The sequence below is a fragment of the Ambystoma mexicanum genome, chromosome 5p (genome assembly GCF_040938575.1).
Source record: "Ambystoma mexicanum isolate Mex_15411 chromosome 5p, UKY_AmexF1_1, whole genome shotgun sequence".
In the NCBI taxonomy this organism is placed as follows: Eukaryota; Metazoa; Chordata; class Amphibia; order Caudata; family Ambystomatidae; genus Ambystoma; species Ambystoma mexicanum.
The window spans coordinates 1377495282-1377509200 of record NC_090930.1 but is presented as its reverse complement, the minus strand read 5'-3'; the positions used below and the strand labels follow the sequence as shown (position 1 = coordinate 1377509200).

Here is a 13919-nt window from a genome sequence, read left to right as displayed (position 1 = left end):
GGAGAAAAAAAAAAACTCCAGAAATCCAGCAAAGCTGCTGGGGGACTCACTAGGTTAGGAAATTCAGCCTAAAGAGAGAATTCTCCCTAACTGTCTGTACTGGTGCTCGGAGGAGCAGCGCGAGTGGTTGAATAGGCCGTTGACATTGGAAGAAGTAGTGGGTGCCATCAAGGAGCTGCCAGGGGGGTTGAGGGCGGTCCCCGGACGGCTTTACAGCCAAATTTTATAAATGCTATATTAACAAACTGGCACCATATCTACTACGGATATACCAGGAAGCTGTCTCTGAGGGTCGATTGCTGGACTGCCTTCGGGAGGCAGTAGTTATCGTGCTGTTGAAGCCAGGGAAACCCGGGGGGGGGGCTGCTCCTCGTACTGCCCGATATCGCTTATTAACCTGGATAATAAGATCATGGCTAAAATATTAGCGGCAAGATTGGCGCTGTTAATGCCAACCTCAGTCAGGGCTGATCAGGCGGGATTCATTCCCGGACGGTTGACATAATTTGGGCTGCGGAGGATGTTCGGGCTCATGGCAGCTCTGCCGGGGGATGATCCAGCGGCGGCAGTTTTGCTGGATGCCACTAAAGCGTTTGATTCCGTTGAATGGCCGTTCCTGTTTGCGGTGTTGCATAGGTTGGGCTTGGGAGGGTCCTTCATCTCCTTGGTGTCATTACTATATAAAAATCCAGTGGCTAGAATAAGGGTGAATGGGCAGACAACCAACCTAATCCCACTTGAGAGGGGGACACGTCAGCGCTGCCCCCTATCCCCTCTGTTATTTGCCCTAGCGATAGAGCCGTGGGCTGAATTGGTTAGAGAGCGGCATTTACACCGGGGCATTCAGTTACATACCCATAAGGTAGTCATTTCGCTATACGCGGACGATATGGTTCTGTTCATCCGGCAACCAGAGGTCAACCTGGACCCGATCATGCTTGACGTTCAGCAATTCGGGAAATTGTCAGGGCTACAGGTGAACCCTAGCAAATCCGTCATATTTCCGCTGACAGATGGGTTAGGGAGGTTTGAAGATAGGTGGGGTTTTCAGTGGCACCTACTAAGCACCCGATACCTGGGAATCACAATAGCCAGGGATGAGGGGGTGGTCTACCGAGGTAACTATGGGGAGGCATTCGAGTCGGCCAGACTGGCGATGCAGAGGTGGGGCTCGCTCCCCCTTAATTTGTTCGGGAGGATCTCGGCCATCAAAATGGCTATTGTCCCCAGATTTCTGTATGTGTTTCTTAACGTGCCAATAAAAGTACCCAAGAAGTACTTCAGAGACCTCCGCTTGATGGTGTCGCAATTCATCTGGGCTGGCAAGCAGGCGCGGGTCTCGTGGGATAAACTCATTGCACCTGTTCTGAAGGGGGGGGGGGGTTAGCCCTGCTAGATTTTGAATTATATTACACTGTGGCGCAAATGGAAATAGAAAGGTCGATTGCATCTCCAGCCTTGTTGAGGTCGATTATTCTAACTGCTCCGAGCCATCCGTGAAAAACCCAAAACCTGATCGAGTTGACGTGTGGAGCTTGCTCACTTCTGGAACGTAAGCCTAGGGGTAGTATTCTGTATTCACCAAAGCTCCCGGTTATATTTATCCCGGATGTTCCCCTAACTAGCGAAATACAGTATGTGGCGTTGATGAAGAGATTGCCAGTAACTAAATTTGGAGATTTGTTCCCGGAGGGGAAATTCATAACCATCACTCAGATGAGAGGACACTCATCTGTGTCAATTGTCATCGAATTGCATCCTTCGGGGGTCCAGTCTATAATGTAAGCATGTTTCCTTCTCGTGCAAGACAGAACATCCAAGGGACGAGTCACATGTTCAGATTTCAGTCACATCAATTATACATTTCTGCAACTTAAGCAAATACTTAGCCGCACATAATGAACTGGTATAGTTCCTGCGACCAAAACAAACCTTGCATTGATCATTGTATGATTCATTTACTTTTGTATCAAATCTTTACTCTTGAAGATTGTATAATAATGTCGATATTTACTTTTCAGATTTATCACCAATGCCTGCCTGTTCGATTAGCGGTTGCCCTTCGAAGACCCATGCGAAATCTGAAGGAACTACAATGCATGTATTCCCGAAAACTGTTGATCGAATAAGAGAATGGGTCAGACATTGCGGATATCCACTGGATGAGCTGGAAAGTAGAGTCCAACAAGTCTTAGAGGACAAGAGGGGTGATCGATACCGCATCTGCAGCCGGCACTTTTCCTTGGACATGTACACAACTTCTTGGGTAACAAAGAAGAATAAACGGTGAACGACACGGAAATTGCGCGAAAACGCTATTCCCACTCTATTCGTTCACATTCCGCCACCGGTGAGTCAAGTGTCCGGATTTAGCTTTCGGCCTTGCGGTAGTGTGTAGCCGAATGGATTCATTGATATTGTAGGTGTTCTATCCCTTGTAATAATTTCGATATTGATATGAGTGTATAGTTTTTTGAATAATGACATTTATCAATATATTCTTTTTCGATTTCATAACCCACAAACGCAATGTATATACATATATATGGGGACAGGGAACTGTGCTGTATTGAGCATTTTTCAAGTATTCTGTCGGCTTACATGGCTATTTTTAATATTGGCATTTCATTATCAATCATTAATTGACCTTTACAACTTCTTGACTATCCCTTGAATCTGAAGCAAGAACATTCTACATCCTTGACGTGATCGCAGTTTTCAACCACTTCTAGCGCGTATCAGGTAATCTTACTAGGCTAATCCGCTACATACTTGTTTTATGCATGTCAAGTAATAGTTTTATTCTATCGTGTAATTATTTTACCGAATGTTTGGTTACTGCTTTCCAATTGATATACACCTTAGTTATCGTCCACTGGTGTTTGTTTTCAGTTATAATTAGTGTTATCCATACTAATGCAAGTACTATCTTTCAGGGAGATGCTGAAGCGTACGCCACATCTACAACATTTCTAGATGTTTTTCAACATCAGGAGGTATGGATACTGACAGCTCCATCGAGCATCATCATCAGAGCTGGAATTCTTGTCGTTTGATTGTTCTACACAATGTTTCATTCGTGGTTAGCCGTTGATATGTACCTGTGCTGTCAACCCGTGTGTGTGTGTTATGTTTTCACAATTGTAATTCTCACTAATCCAAGTACTATGTTTCAGGCAGTTGATGGAGCGTCAACCCCTGCACTTGATGCAGAGCCTGACATTCAAGTATACGAATCGGCGCAACAGCTTTCAGAAGTGCGCACTACATTTGCAACATCCATAGATATTCTTCAGCAGCACGAGGTATGGATAATGACAGCTCCATCATGCGTGATCATATAACGTGATTCCATTTGCTATACTTTCTTCCCTATTAACGCAAGTGCTGTGTTTCAGGGAGACGACGAAGCTCCCACCACAATCAGAACATCTCATTTAGATGATGCAGATGTAAAGGAATCGTTGAAATAAGTCGATGAAATGTGATCATATTTGGATTTTCCTTGATTCTTTTGGACAATGCATCTTTCGCGGTTATCTCTTTATATGTACCTGTGCGTTCGACCCCAAGTGTGTGTTGTGTTTCCAATATTGAAAAGCATACTAATGCAAGTACTGTGTTTCAGGGAGATGCGGATGCCTCCTCTCCAATACAACCATTCATGGCAGTCCATGTAGAGCCAGAGGTATGTATACTGACAGTTCCATCGAAATAGATCATCACTGGTCGAATACTTGTCGTTTGATTGTTGCACACAATGTTTAAATCGTATTTGGCTATTGAGATGTACCTGTGTGTTCGTCCTCACGTGTGTTTTATGCTAACAATATTTTGATACATAGTAATGAAAGTACTATGTTTCAGGGAGACGATGGAGCGTCATTCCGTGCTGTCTATGCGGATACAGAAAATATAGTCGTTGCAGCGCAAGAGGAAGGGAGGACATGCGGAAACGAATCGGAGCTACAGCGTGCAGATGTTGAAGGTCGAGTCAAAAAAGTTGCAAAGAAAAAAAAACAAAAAAAGGTTAGTTAAAAACAGTTCATAACTTTAAAAAAATGTTTGTGCTGGGGACTATTTTATGTTTTTTTCCAGTCAATTCTACTACACTCCATCTTGTGTTTAAACTGAACATCCCTTTTCCAATCTCTCCTCCAGTTACCCGTGGGTATCAGAACTATACACACACAGACAGTGAAGCGAATGAGAGATGTGGCTTGCCAGACCGTGTACACTATGGAGGAACTATTAATTGAGGCGTGTTCAGGCTCGAGATGCTCATGTCCAATGGCCAGAACATGAATTAACTGTGTTTGGAGACTACAGCAAAGTTGCATTGGACCATAGCTACAGTGCGACCGCACCACCACAAGAAGATGTTATTGAATGTATTGAAGATAGCTCTGAAGTAGTTGCAGATCAATTTACACAATCTACACCCGCCAAAAATTTGCCACCAAAAAACCTGTCGACATTGTTGTGTTCTCCCATCAATGTTGAAGTAATAGATGTTGAAATGACAGAGAATGAACCAGCCGCAGCATCCATAGACGCATCAGAACTTGATATCAGCGATATTACTTTCCATTGTGTTGAAATCTCCACAACGTCAAAGGCCGAAACAACGTTGACGCAGGATGACAGTCTAATGAAAGAGAGCAAATACATTGTATTCAACAGTTGTTTGATGGAAATTATAAGTATGCTGAAATGTGTGCATTCCATTAGAGGGAAAGTATGTGGGAAGCCATTGATTAATGTGACTCGTCAAATAAAAGGCAGTAACGTCAAAATAAATGCCGCCTGTAGATTAAATCATAGGTTCTCATGGTCTGCACAACCGATGCTGGGGAAACTGCCAGCAGGCAATCTACTGTGTGCAGCTGCATCACTTTTTAGTGGCTCCAGTTTTAGAAAGTTAGAGGCTTTCTTTCATTTCATTCCTAAAGCGCTGTACTACACATACCAACGTGATTATCTGTTTCCGGCCATTAGTGATGCTTGGAAAATTGAACAATTGTCTCTAGCAAGTACATTCGAAGGCAAACGATTCAGGCTAGCCGGCGATGCACAGTGCGACAGCCCTGGATTTTCTGCCAAGTACTGCACCTACCACTTTCAGGACATGGATAGTAAGAAAATTGTGAGTTCGGTGGTCGTGCAGGTAACACAATGTACATCCTCAGTGGCCATGGAGAAACTAGGTTTTATAAAATCAGTGGAATATCTACAATCGAGGGGAATGCACATCGACCTCATAGCCACGGATAGACACGTTTCAATTGCCAAGACAATGAGAGAGCAGTTCCCACATATTAAACATCAATTTGACGTATGGCATCTTGCTAAATCAATCAATAGGAAAATCTCGGCTGCAGGGGAAAAAAAAGGTTTTGAAAGTATTTTGCAGTGGTCACATTCTATCACCAACCATCTTTGGTGGAGCTCAAAAACTTGTGAGGGGTCAGTGGAAATACTACTTGAAAAATGGCGGTCACTGATGCACCACTGTACCAACGTTCATCGCTGGACAGCAAATGAACATTTCCACCAATGTGAACATGGCCCTTTGTCGCCAGAGGAGGCACGGAAGAAGAAGTGGTTGATTCCATCTTCACCGACACACAAAGCCATTGAGAAGATTGTTTTCGACAAAATTCTATCAAGAGATTTGAGAGGACTGACAGAATTCTGTCACACAGGAGATTTGGAGGTGTTCCACAATATGTGCCTAAAGTACAGGCCAAAGCGCTTGCATTTTAGCTTTCGGGGCATGAAACATCGCACTCTACTAGCGGTCTTGGTCCATAACAGCAATGTCGGACGTGAACAATCTAGGACTAGGGGTAAAGTAAGGATGCCTCGCTACACTAAGGTGTTTTCAAAACGAAGTAAGCAATGGGTGATCAAACCAGTCTATGATGAAATGCAGTTCGACTTTGTGAAAGGCCTTATTGTTGCCGTGTTAGAGAAGCACTGATACAGAATTTTGGACGTTTCTGTTCAGAGCAGTGATCCATTGCGACCGAACATTGCGACTGTGCCATGCCCACCCAAAGCACAGCTGATTGTGAAGTACAAATCCCGGTTTAAATAATTGCAATACGATTGTCTTTTTGTAAATAAATGTTATTGTACAGTGTACCTGTAAACCTAACCCCTACCTTCACCATCATGGGTGGCGAACAAGCTGGGTGTCATCTTTGAATTCTCTCTATTCACCTCACATATGTGTATGTATATATTTTTCTCATGTCTCATCTCATGTAAACGTAAATGCTGCGCACTGTTAACAGAGGGGAGGCTTGCGTATTGCAAATAATAAAACAAACAAACAAACAATAAATCTCACTTTTAATTCAACTGCTGTGGTACTTTATACTTTCCCTGACCTTCCGCCAAAAATTAAATGTCTCAATTTGGGCTGCAAAGCTCGCAGAAAACGGGGAGAAAATTGGGGCACTTAGAACGCGCCAGCCAAGCGGGCCGTGGCATTTGGGAGAGAAGCCAGTTCGCATTTGCACATTGAGGCGCACTACATAGACGGATTCTAAACTTCAAGTTCTCACAGATGCCTATACTACGTGATGTTGCAAATAAAGACTGCGAAGGACAGCGCCCAGATGAGGCCCACAAGTCGCACTGGAAGTATAAGGGTCTATTGTTTTTTGACCTTGAGACAGGGACCATGCCGAAAGAACTACATTTGAAGGGAGTGCGCAATAACGTAAGAGACAATAAGGCAGAAAATTCAGAAACTAGACCGAGTTTCATTTTAGTTCAGTATACGAAAAATCGTTGTCAAGAGCACGGTCCGTTTTACAGACTGCATTACGAAGAGACACAATGGAAATTTCAAATATAATGTAAGTAAATCTTTACACGCTTTTATACCGGAATGAAGATTTAATGAATGGATGCATGAATAAATGAATGAATGAAGAGCTAGGAAAAGCAAGTAAAACTGTTCGTAGTGGGCACATGGGCATGCAGGTCCACTGGTCTCACCGATCTCGGTCCTTGGCCCAGCCACTTTTCCCTGCATTGCCTACCTGCACTACGGGACTGTCTCTGTATCCTTCAGCCCCTTCTCCCGGCATTTACCTTGCACTTGCCACCAGCTGGCCCTATTATTTAATTTGTATTCAACTAACCATGTACAGCCCTTCCCCATGCGCGATCAGAAAGACACCTGGCCTAGTAGGATCGTTGTCTGTCTGCCCTTGTTCCCCACCTGCCTCGTCACGCCTAGAAACACTTGAGTATAGGCGCGTTACAAATGCCATATCATATAATTCCTCACGCATGTAGACTGTCGTTTATCATTGTGTGTTGGCCTCGATTTATCTCGTTACTTTTCGCATTGATTTTAGAGACGAACATACTCCATTGAACTATCCTTGCAAGCAAATAGTTTCTGATCGGCCGTAATAAATAAAATGAGTAATATTAATGAAGTTCGGCTAGCGAGACTAATTATGATTTTTTTGTTTTCATAACAGGTATTTGATCCCTTTCTGCCACTGCCATCTGTTTGAGACACCGGCGGATGGATTCTTCAGCAGACACCTGCAGCTTCATGTCAACAACTGGAGCACGATCACCATATTATGGGACGATCGCCAAGGGCCCACATGCCCTTACGCTGTACTAGTGGCTAGAACCAACATATCAACCTTTAGGCTGGACTAGTGCCTAGTTGATGGAACAGCCTCGCGGTTCACCGTGCTTGCAAAGTGATTCTTTTTACGAAAATGAACACCCTGTGTACCATAAAGGAACAGCGCGTGACTCAAGATGAAACGGAACAGTTATTGCGGATACAGATAAAAGAAAATAAATGGCTTCCGGAGTTTATATGTCAATTGCTGAATATTCTCTAAACATTTAATGTCAAATAAATGTACTTTACCAAATGTACGTGTTGCTGTTTCATTTTAAAGTACAGTTTCATATTCCGAATTGTGGCACGCTGTGTTGTGAGTTGATCTGTGTTGGTTTCCGGGTTCTGTGTGGAGGCGCGCAGAAGACGACTGGGCGCGTTTGCCTACGCAGCACAGTAACGTCACGGGGAGAGGCGGGGAATATGAATGTTTTGATTATGTCAGGCTCAGGGGCGGGGGAATTGATTTAGTGCCGCAAAAGCAGATCAGCCAGGGCGATCGGGGAAAAGATAGGATTATCAGAAAATGGCGGCTCCCTGGTGCTTGTTTTCGCGTGCGTTTAATGGACGAAAACTCGGGTAAGGTCCATAGGAAAGCTTTCTAAAATCGAGCCACTTAGGCTTAAAAAAACATGGCCGACCCGTAGGGACAATAACATTTTTTACTAGACCATGCCTTTAATAGTAGAGTGGTACCACGTAGACGTGCATATATTTGCCATTATAGTATTACCAGAGTACAAAGTGTGTTATTGTGATTGTGTACATAAATTGAACCTTATTTATATAAAGACTGTGTTTTCACTAATAGTGTGTGGACATTCCTTTGTGGGTGCTTGAGGACTACACAGTACTTAAGAACCAGCCCACATCACCTCCTGAGAGCTTAAGCCTTGATTGCTCGCCCTTAGCTACCGCATAGAGAATCTTGGCTGGGGTGCTCTCTGCCTCTCCTCTGCCATATAGAGAGCAGGAGTACAGACCCCCCCTTCGGTACTTCACACCAACTTCTTGGTTTTCGGCTTCCCTCAGGCTGGGTTCAACCTCGCCAACCATTACAGACAATTCCTCACAGGACTTTAGACTTTGCCCCTTCTCATTAGCAACCCTCTGCTGGGGTTCACTCTTGCTAATCTTCACGAAATACAGTTCATGTACAAATTTTCACCATGCAGGATTCACTTCCCTTAGCTTTCACAATCATCTGATGGTCAAAGACTTCCGACGGTACAGAGGATTTTACAAGACCCCTGTATGACCACTTTGACCTTTCTTCACCTCTTCCCAAGGCCTTCTGGTTACGGTAGTCTTTACAGTTTGGTAATCCAACCAGAGTTTCCTGAGTGAGCACCCACATGGTGCCGGACTCCTCTGTTGCTGGTTTTCCCCCTCCTTGATTACTAGTATCACTTGCTTTTCAAAGTTCAATTTAGCCTTCGGCTACTTTTTGCTCAACACAGTTCGGTTTCGTACTGACACTCCCCTCGACTCATCAGCTGTGATGAACCCTTTTGGTTTACTTCCTTTTTGGAGTCAAGGTTGGTACCATAGAGACACTCATCTCTCCCCGGCTTGGGAATCAGCAGAGGAGGGTCTCGTGGACCGTTGAAATCTGCTGCACCACATGTTGGCTATTGTTCGCAGACTTATCATTCCCTATGCAGAGCTTCCACAGGCCTTGGTCGGAAAGGGCAAGGTCGACTCTCGCCTTGTCACCCTCTCTCTCTGCACCATCTTTCTCCACCTCTTGAACTGCCGTGCTGAGTTAGCTCTTACATCGTGCAGTCTTCCTTGCTTGTCTTGTGCTCTTGTGCTCCAACTTTTATCCCTGTAGGGAAAGGAAAGGGCTGTCCGGTGTGTGTGTGATTCAGGTTAATTGCCTGCGTCAGCTTAACCCTTGTGTCGGGACATGTCAGGCAAACACCTCTGGGGTTAGTCTGCTGTCTTTCATGCGGTAAGAAAGTGTTTGCGTCAAAAAGAAAGGGTTTATCATGAGAAATTATATTCTTCATCCTAGGGGTGTTGGTAAAGTCAGAAGGGTCAGATTGGTGGGGTTTGCAAAGCAAACGGGAATGACCAGGATTAATATCATGAAATAAACAAGGGGGATTGTGGGAATGGTAGTGTGTCATGTGAGTAGACTGGGTGTTCGGGAAAGAATAACCATAGGGATGGGGAAAAGAATGTTCAGGAGTGTTCAGGTAAGAATAATCAGAGGGACGTACAGAAGAATGATTGGGAGTATTCAGGCAGGGAACAGGATAATAGGTATTCTGGGAGAGATGGTTTCTGGGTGCAATGGGGTTTGGGATCCTAGGGAATTTGTTACATACAGAGTGGTTGTTAGATCTGGGTAAGATTGATTCAACAGGAGGAAGGGGGTAAATGCATTACAGCCTACAAATGCCTCAGGTATATCGTCCTGCTCTCCTCCTTCCCCGGTATGATACCGCGTCTCATCGAGGCTATTCCTCCGAGCACAACCCTGGGGGCTCCCATACGCAGGTGATCACCCCTTACTCGTCCACCACTAGGGTTGGGATCTAAGAGTGCCAGTCCTTCCCTGACCACCTGAATAAGGGATTCTCAAGGTCTACTCAGGAGAACACCCTCAGGTTTCTCACAGTAGGTAGAGAACCAGAATAGGGTGAGGAGTAGGCTGGAAGAGTTCAAGAATGGCACATTCAAAAGAGAAAGAGCTGATATCAGAGGTGGGCAGGGGGCAGTGGAGATGCCCTTTTTGATAAGGAACTCCATGACAACACCCTACCAACAGGTCAGGTAGAATGAAAGAAGGTAGCAGTGTCAATGTGGACACCTGTTAGTGTAGCAAAGTCATGAGGGGATACCCGTGTTTTTGCAACAGCAAAAAGTGATTGTTGATGGTTATAAGAGTCAAATTGCTTAGTGATGTAGGAAATCTTGCAGAGGGCCTGTGCATTACAGAGGCCAAGTGAAAAGAGTGATAGGAGGTGGGTTGGAGGAGCAGGTGAACTGCAGTAATCAAGGGGGGATAGATGAGGTTGGAGATCCTGGGAGAATGTAAGTGTTGAGTTGGAAGGGATGTGGGTACAGTGGAAGCAGTTGGAAATGGGAAGGAGGAGAATGAGGTAGAAGTTAGACCTAGTTGTGGCTGAAAACTACAAGAGAAGAGGAGAAGAAGGAGGAGGAATGACGCAAAGTCAAAGTGCATTTTATTTATTTAATTGTTTTTTTACACAATGCGCCTAATACTGTACCGGAGCTCAGTTTCTAAGCGCGTATCCGGCCTTCGAACCTCTGTTGCTCTGCATAGTCTTGTATCCAAGACCAGCGTGTTGCCCCTGTGCTATCCTCCGCTCCCTGGAAGTGCATGATGGAGGATAGAAGAAATAGGCAAGTGAAGACAATGAAGGAAGTGTGCAACTCAAGAGAGAGAGAGGGTTGCTGGTTGAGAAGAAGGGAAGGGGGAAAGGATGACTCAGAAGGAGCAGTTTAAGTTCTGAGTTGGGCTAGAATCGGGCTTTATGTAACAAAAAGTAACTCCACCAAAACAGGGATTTTTTTGGTCTTGAGAGGTAATGGCAGGTTTGCAGTGAATGGAGAGATACTGGGTTGAAGGATCCTAATGTGTGGAAAAAGGAGTCAGGCAAGTGTTAGGGAGAATTCTCTATTAAGGCTAATTTCCCAAACCTAGTGAGTCCCCCAGCAGCTTTGCTGGATTTTTGGGGTTTATTTTGTTCTCCTCCTAAGAGCGAGACTCTTTTTCTCCCACTCTTAGACATGATTTGAGATATCCTTTCACTTTGTAATGTGTTGTATGGGCTATGGGGTCTTTTACTCCATAGGGTTTCATGTATTTTTGGTAGAACCAGTACAAACCATCATATTGTGGAAGTACTGGTAGGGGTAATTAGATTGCCCCTGGGTCTGTTTTTCAAGGGGGCACTGTGCAGTCCCCCCTCGTCGGGTTTCTGGCTGGTGGCAGTGGTTACCACGCAAAATATTCCACCAGAATATTTCCTATGGGATTTTCCCATTCATTTTAAACGCACCACTTTTTGGTGCAATGTTAAAGATACCGCCGGGTTATTTATTTAATATTTATTCCCCGGTTGGGTCTTTTTGCCAGGACTCGGGTTTTAAAATGGCGTTTGTGTTCGCCTCTGTAACTCCAACCCAAGTCGAGACCTTTGTTCCACTTTTTGGCGGGCTTCTGCACAGAAGCCTCCAAAAGTGGTGCCACTCTGTCTGGGTCTACAGGATGTGTGGGAGGGGGCTTTAGGCACCCTGGACTGAGTTGCCTCAACAACTCAAGTCGCACTCTTCTGTGATTGGCCCAGTGGTGAGCTGCCCGGCTCACCACTTAGCATGTTTGAGTGACAGCTAGGACTGATGAATGGGGGTTTTCTGCATAAAAGCAGGGCTTTGGGGACTGGAACTTCAGAAGTCGCCACAGGACCAAAGAATCCGAAGAGGGAGAAGCTGAGCCGACCTGCAACAAGGACACCACCGGTGGAGCCCTGCTGAACCGTCTCACCACTTCCCAACGACAGAGAAGATCTTCATCCCGGAGAGTCTTCTTCCTCTGAGCTGGTGGGGATAACCAGTTCGCCCTCTTTTTCACCTTCCTGGATCGTCTCGTGGTCCAATCGCCCGTGCCAAGCACCCCGGTGGCCGGATAGCCACGCTTCACCACTACCGCGAATAAAAGGGTAGTACCTTTTAACCGGGAAACTACGCGGCTGGTTTCTTCCCTGGCAGTGCAACGACCTCCAGCTTTCCTCCACGTCGAGAACCCCTCTTCACCTGGACGAAGCACTGACTTGCATCCGCTGCCAGGAACAACTGCCTCCGCTGGAGCTTTCTCACCATTTCGGGTACTGAGTCCCGCCTGGTCTCCCTTGCAACAGACTGTTCAAGGTGTCCCGTAAATCCTTGACTTTCTATCCTGGGGTGACCTGGGACCTACTAACTAACTTTTCCTAACTTGAGCCAACCCTTTTTGAACTCTTTGCAACAACTCTTTAAAAGTACTATTCAACTGTGTGATCTTGGACACATTCCGCCTTGCTCTCTTCAAGAGTGGGCCTGGCCTATGACTTTCTTGCTCCTCAGACTCTGCCTTTTCTGACTTGCTCTGGTTCTCCTAAAGTGTTGGTATAGTGAATGTTCCTAATTCTGCCTTTTTCCCTCCCTTTTTGATTAACTTACTGGAGTGCCATCTTAGGCTAAGCGCTCACTTCTGTCTGAAAATAAGTGGTGTTTTAACTAAGACTTGTCTAATAAGTGATCAGGGATGTATATATATTAATAGTGACTGTGTTTTGAACTTGCTTACAATAATAGTGCTAAGTGTGTCTTTAAATGAATAATTATATACTTTGATATCAAAGCTCTGGTCAGTGTTTGCTTGTGCTACTATATTTTGGTACCTGTCTTGTATACTCTATATACTGTCTAACTCTTCTTGAGAGAAGTCTGGCTGCTCAGCCACAGCTACCAGGTAAATCTGGGTGGTACAGACTGCTACCAATTGGGTTTACTGCCAACACCTGCAGTCTTAAGCCTTTTGCAGTGGTCCCTAAGGGAACTGCACAGGTTTCTGCCTAACAGCAAGTACTGGCATGAACAGGGGGGCCCTGGCCGTATGCTCCTTGAAGCCTTAACAGGCACAAACAGGAAGTTTTACTTTGCTTCTTTTGGCCCTTAACTGTAGAAACCCAGGCTGGACCCCCGGGGAAAACTCAATAACAATGGAGGTAGGTCACATGAACCTCTGGGAGCCAATACAAGTGTAATTATCTTTTTATTTTATTTTATTGAAAAATCTACAGTTAACATACGTAAAAACTTTTGTTTCAATTCCACGAACATAACTCAAAAGGCTCTTACAAAACTGATAGCTACCTAATTATCTGCAATAGCACGGTATGCACAATAATTTCATATTTCATTTCAAATACAATTATGATTACAATGTAGGTTCCTACCTTACTAAACTGTTGGCACTATCAGGATCATGTGCTGTCACCAAACCAACCAGAGTCCCAATCTTGGAATTTTCATAAACATCCATGATGTAGGATGGCAATGTAAATAATGGAGATTCATCCACATCCCCCACAATAACCTTTAGTGTTGTATAATCTTTAAAAAGTTCCAAATGTGAAAAACGGTCATCCACGTGAGGATTTCTTCCTTCTATGTTCAGGGTGTAGTGCTTCTTTTTCTCATAGTTGAGTGGCTGTGGAAAGAAAGATAAGATTATTTA

The 13919-nt window shown here is 44.7% G+C and overlaps 1 protein-coding gene across 11 annotated transcripts in view; it reads right to left on the bottom strand.

Moving 5' to 3' along the window:
• CDH18 (cadherin 18) overlaps nt 1–13919 on the bottom strand; it is a 1922553-nt gene that overhangs the window by 785071 nt on the left and 1123563 nt on the right. For all 11 annotated transcript variants that reach the window (XM_069613787.1, XM_069613788.1, XM_069613784.1 and 8 more), the window contains one exon: nt 13639–13892. In XM_069613787.1, the coding sequence (XP_069469888.1) occupies nt 13639–13892 (254 nt within the window). The remainder of the gene's footprint in view (nt 1–13638; nt 13893–13919) is intronic.